This window comes from Limanda limanda, chromosome 18 (genome assembly GCF_963576545.1).
Source record: "Limanda limanda chromosome 18, fLimLim1.1, whole genome shotgun sequence".
Lineage (NCBI taxonomy): Eukaryota > Metazoa > Chordata > Actinopteri > Pleuronectiformes > Pleuronectidae > Limanda > Limanda limanda.
The window spans coordinates 1,558,120-1,564,088 of record NC_083653.1 but is presented as its reverse complement, the minus strand read 5'-3'; the positions used below and the strand labels follow the sequence as shown (position 1 = coordinate 1,564,088).

General features: G+C 54.6%; 1 protein-coding gene across 1 annotated transcript; it reads right to left on the bottom strand.

Moving 5' to 3' along the window:
- Nucleotides 1–1,096: 1,096 nt before the first annotated feature.
- Nucleotides 1,097–2,455, bottom strand: insm1a (insulinoma-associated 1a). Its single transcript, XM_061091411.1, has 2 exons — nucleotides 2,008–2,455; nucleotides 1,097–1,929 (listed from the first exon to the last, which is right to left on the bottom strand). The coding sequence occupies exons 1-2, from the start codon at nucleotides 2,453–2,455 to the stop codon at nucleotides 1,097–1,099; spliced, it is 1,281 nt and encodes a 426-aa protein (XP_060947394.1).
- Between the last annotated feature and the right edge of the window lie 3,514 nt (nucleotides 2,456–5,969).

Here is a 5,969-nt window from a genome sequence, read left to right as displayed (position 1 = left end):
GTTCCTCTCGGCGTGTTCCCCGGCGCCGGATCCGGATCCTCAGATCCACGAGCTCTAGGTTCCGGATCCTCAGATCCACGAGCTCTAGGTAAAGCTACTCAGTGACGGGATGAGGAGGCTGGATCCTCCACCCGAACCCGAACCCTCTCTTAGGTCTAACAGCTAATAGCACTTGTGCAGAGATGCTAGAAAAATAAATCAACAGTCTAACGCTTTGTGAAAGATGCTTTAAGGTGGTGGGTTATAGGGGGGGGGTGGGGGGGTGGGGGGGTGGGGGGGTGTTCTTGAGCAAGGCACTGACCTCCTGCAGGTGAGCCACCGACCTCTGACCTCTGACCCTTTTCAAAGTGGGTGCATGGTTTATCAAGGTTAAGACTTTTTCTGTTTGCTGCAGGATTTATTTACACTGCAAAAGATAAACTTTAATTTCTCCTCAATAAAAAGGTGGAAATAACAAAATTCCACTTTATGATTCTTTTATGATTTGTGCTTTTTTTGTTGTTTTTTTTACCAACGTCCCAAATCAATTGTAAAAACATGAAACTTCAGAGATAAAAGTTTAGAAACCTGATGATTTGAGAGACTGAAGTCAACAAGGGACACTTTGTCAGAGTGTTTGGAGTCTGGTCTGGAGGCATGAGGGTGGGAACCAGGTCCGGGACCAGCAGAGTCCAGCGGGTCGGTGGGAACCAGGTCCTGGACCAGCAGAGTCCAGTTGGTCCTGGACCAGCAGACTCCAGCGGGTCGGTGGGAACAAGGTACCGGATCAGCAGAGTCCAGCTCGTCCCGGACCAGCAGGCTCCAGCTGGACCTGGATCAACAGGCTCCAGCTCCCAGGTCCCGGATCAGCAGAGTCCAGAGGGTCCCGGATCAGCAGGCTCCAGCCCCCAGGTCCCGGATCAGCAGGCTCCAGGTCCCGGACCAGCAGACTCCAGCTCCCTGGTGGGGGCCAGGTCCCGGTCCCGGAACAGCAGGTCCCGGACCAGCAGGCTCCAGCTGGTCCCGGATCAGCAGACTCCAGGTCCGGGACCAGCAGGCTCCAGCTCCCCGGTGGGAGACAGGTCCCGGACCCGGATCAGCAGGTCCCGGACCCGGATCAGCAGGCCGGGCGCAGCGGCACCTGCAGCAGGATGACCTGGCGGTTCTCGGACGGGTGGCACCGGTTGATGTGGCGGGTCAGGCCCGGGGAGGAGTGGCACACGGCCGGGCAGTACTTGCAGGAGAAGCCGCTGGAGGCGTGACGGAGCCGGACCGGGACCGGTAGGCCGGGGGAGGAGCTGAGGTTCAGCGGGACCGGGACCGGGTCCGGGACCCCCCCCTCCTCCTCCTCCTCCTCCACCGGATGCGCTCCGTGCTGAGACGCCACGTGCTTCCGGAGGTACGCCGGCCGCTTGAACCTCTTCCCGCAGTGGAGGCAGTCCCACAGACCCTCCTCGGAGCCGGACTCGGAGGGTCCCGGGCTGGGGGAGTCCCGGTCCCGGTCGCTGGAGTCCTTCGCCTCCTCCGGACCCGGTCTCCCGGCCCCGGGGCCCTGGTCGCCCCCCGCCGGGCCGGGGGTCTTGGGCTTGTGCCAGCGGCGGTGCGAGGCCAGGTTGGCCGGGCAGCTGAAGACCTTGTCGCACTCCGGGCACCGGTACTCGACCCGGATGATCCGGGAGCACCGGTGCTGGGCCAGGCCGAGCGGGTCCGGGTAGGCCTCCCGGCACAGCTGGCACACGAACCCACCCAGCAGGGGGTGGTCGCCCCCGGCCGGCGGGGGTCTCAGCGGCTTCTGGTCCAGCGGAGCCTCTTTGATCCGGAGCCCGAGGACCGGGGACGTGGTGACGTCATCCTCAAAGTGCAGCTTCCGGAAGGCTTTGGCTTTCTTGGACGCGGGTTTGCTTTTACGCTCCGGGTCGCTGGAGGGTCGCTTGGTCCCGGTGGTCCCGGTGGTCCCGGTGGAGGAGGTGGGGTGCGACCCGGTGGAGGAGGAGGTGATGGAGGTCATCCCGGTGGAGGAGGAGGTGGGGTGCGACCCGGTGGAGTTTATCCCGGTGATGGAGGTCATCCCGGTCCCGGTCCGGCTGCTGTTGCTGGATCCGATCTTCAGGTCCACCGGGACGACCCGGGTCCCCGGGCCGGGGAACGACCCGGACTCCGGGGACCCGAGGCGGTAGGAGCGCTCGTGCTCCTGGCTCACCGGGCGCGTGGGGCTGCTCAGCGGCCGGTGCACCGCTTCCGGGTTCCCGAACTGAACCGGTCTGGTGCCCGGATCCGGGGCCGTGGCCGCCGGTCCGCAGGAGGGAGTCGGTGTCCGGGACCGCACCGGGACGCAGAGGACCGAGGAGGAGGAGAAGGATGAGGAGCAAGAGGAGGAGAAGGATGATGGAGGCTCCGCGTCCTCCTCGTCGGACCGGACCCGGTACGACACCGGGTTGGTTCTCCGGTTCCTCTTCACCAGGAACCCTCGCGGCATGTCGGCGGAGGAGCTGGAGGAAACAGATCCACGGCTCAGTGTCCTACTGGTCCTCCTGGTCCTGTACTGGTCCTACTGGTCCTGTACTGGTCCTGTACTGGTCCTACTGGTCCTCCTGGTCCTGTACTGGTCCTACTGGTCCTGGTGGTCCTATACTGGTCCTGTCCTGGTCCTGTTCTGGTCGTGTGTCTCTCCTCAGCAGCTCCACTCTTCTCTTTAACAGACGTGAGGACTTTGTTCCTCATCCCCTCGCTGCCTCAGCCTCGACCAATCAGGAGGAGGCTCGACCCCCCGTGGAGCTGGAGAGGGTGTGGGAGGATGGAGAGGGTGGGGGGGCGAGGGAGGGAGGGAGGGTGGGAGGGGCTGCAGATTGCAAAGCAGATGTACCTGAGGGGTTTATTGTCCCCTCTCCCTCTACACACACACACTCTCTCTCTCCCTCTACACACACACACTCTCTCTCTCTCCCTCTACACACACACACACTCTCTCTCTCTCTCTCTCTCTCTCTCCTCCTCCTCCTCCTCTCCCGGGCACACGCCAGCAGCCTCCTGCTTTCACGGTCTGATGCATCTCTATAGATCCACACGTGCCTCGGCTCCATGTGAGTCCTCCAGGTCCCAGTGACACCACACCAGCTCATACTGGGAGCACCAGTGGGACATGGAGAGGAACCAGGCTGAGGAACCAGTCTGAGGAACCGGTCTGAGGAACCGGTCTGAGGAACCGGTCTGAGGAACCGGTCTGAGGAACCAGTCTGAGGAACCAGTCTGAGGAACCAGGCTGAGGAACCAGTCAGAGGAACCGGTCTGAGGAACCGGTCTGAGGAACCAGGCTGAGGAACCAGGCTGAGGAACCAGTCAGAAGAACCAGGCTGAGGAACCAGTCTGAAGAACCAGTCTGAGAAACCAGTCAGAGGAACCAGGCTGAGGAACCAGGCTGAAGAACCAGGTTGAGGAGCCAGGCTGAGAAACCAGTCAGAGGAACCAGGCTGAGGAACCAGGCTGAGTAAATGTAGAACTGCAAACATAGAAAGTGAGAACTCCTCTTCAAACAGCAGCAGCTCCAAACCGGAGTGAATCTCGTTTCAATCTTATTCCACAGTTTGGGTTTTAGATTTTTTAATATTTAAGACATTTTAAGAAAACCTTTTTACGCACAGATGAAGAGGATGGATTTGTGTTTATTTGGATTCTAACAGTTCAAATAACCCACCACGCCCCCCCGCCCGGACCCAGCAGCAGCAGCTCGTGTGTGACAGTTAACTCCGGACTTATGAATCCGTCACTTCACGCATACATAATTAATAGCGAGAGGAGGGTTTCCTGCTTTGCATCACAATGGCAAAGCTGTGGAGCCGCAGTGATTGGAAAGGAAATTGCACAGTTAAAGAAAGCGGGTGGGTTGTGGGGGGGGGGGGAGTGGGTTGTTGTGGGGGGGGCAGTAGAAGTAGGGGGGGCCCTCAGGAGCAATCTGGCCCCCAGATAGTGTCGGCGCGTGCTGTGCTCGTCCTGATTCCAAATGGGCCAAAGCGAGATTAAGAGGGAATAATAAACCATCGAACCCAGTTCCAGCACGTCCAGGACCTGGAGGAGTGATGCATGCTGGGAAGTGTCAGGACCAGGGGGAGCGATGCATGCTGGGAAGTGTCAGGACCAGGGGGAGCGATGCATGCTGGGAAGTGTCAGGACCAGGGTGAGCGATGCATGCTGGGAAGTGTCAGGACCAGGGGGAGCGATGCATGCTGGGAAGTGTCAGGACCAGGGGGAGCGATGCATGCTGGGAAGTGTCGGGACCAGGGGGAGCGATGCATGCTGGGAAGTGTCGGGACCAGGGGGAGCGATGCATGCTGGGAAGTGTCGGGACCAGGGGGAGCGATGCATGCTGGGAAGTGTCAGGACCTGGGGGAGCGATGCATGCTGGGAAGTGTCAGGACCTGGGGGAGCGATGCATGCTGGGAAGTGTCAGGACCAGGTCAGGAGGATCTGAACCTGGGATGTGACCTGCAGAAGGTCTCAGGTCACATCCCAGGTTCCTGATCAGGTCCATTTCTCCGGTTCGGGTCCAGACTGATCTGATCTCCTCTGAACTGCAATAACTCCACCAACCAGCACCCTGGCATATTTCCATATTTCCATATTTGCACCAGCACCGTAATAAGCATATTTGAATATTTGCACTACTGCACAAATTGAACTAATGTTGTTTTATTTTTCTCTTCATCTGTAAAGATATATATTTAGATATATATATTTTATTTTCTATTTAAAATTTTTGATATTCTATTTTATTGATATTCTATTTTATTCTATTTTATACTATTTTTATTTAATTTGGTTGAAATTACTGAGAATTGCTTAAACAGAGCCTGTGACTCAAGCATTTCATTGCCAGCGACTGCTTCATGTTTTCTCTGCATTTGACAATAAAAATCTTGAATCTTGAATCTCTGATCCATAACCAATCAAATGTGATCTCACTTTTAAAATCTGAATCTGAAACAATCCGTCTCGTCATCTTTGTTCTTACGAGTCCTTGAAATCGTTCGTTCAGATCCAAAATCAAACCTCAGTGAGTCGGTGGAATTATGAAACTTGTTCTGTTTGAATCAGATTCTTCTCAACAACCCGATTCTTATGAAACCACTTCAGAGAGAATCCATGAGAACTTGTGGATCTGAGCTGGAAATCAAATTCTTTCAAACTCTTATTTAAGAAAACACACAACTCTTTTTAGGAACAGCAACATTTTCACATAAGACAAAGATTAAAAACTCTCAATTGACCAATAAAAGAGAATAAGAACATATCAGAATTTAATAAATGATTCACGTTATAGCATCAGAAATACAAATACAAGTGTGTAGAGGAGGATGTGTGTTGGTTTCTCAGCTTGTGTGTGCGGTTATTTTCCTGACAGACTTCAGCCTCATTAGCATACAGCTGTAGAGAGACAACCCCCCCCCCACTCCATATAAAGCCACACATCCACTTTCATGTGCAGCCGCTGTGATTGGTCACGCTGCCGCGGAGTCACCGGGGGGGGGAGAGGTCACTTACAGTTGGCACATTATGGACGAGATGTTGTTGTTGGAAATAAAAAGCAGAAATGTCGACGTGTCAAATTAAGACTTTTTTAAAATGGACACAACTTCAGTTTGATGTTTAGAAAAACACATTTATTTTTGAATGGAGGTAAAAAAACATGGTTCTTTGGGAAAAGGAGGAATTCATGAAGTCTCTAAATTCTTAATATTCAAGGGAAAAAAAACATCCAAAGATTTGATCAGATATGAATGTTTCAGTGACTCATCAGAAGATTCTGTGACATCACTGGACTGTGACGTGAGATATGTTCAGCTTCCTGCGAACTAACGAGTTTCCTCTTCCGATGCTAAAGACATGAAGTTCCTGTTTGAGCGTTTTCTGTAAAGGTCGTGACCTCGAGTTGTGAGACAGTGTGTGTCTGTTTCAGTCACTTGTGTGTTGTGTGAGCTGTTGTGTGAGTTGTGTTG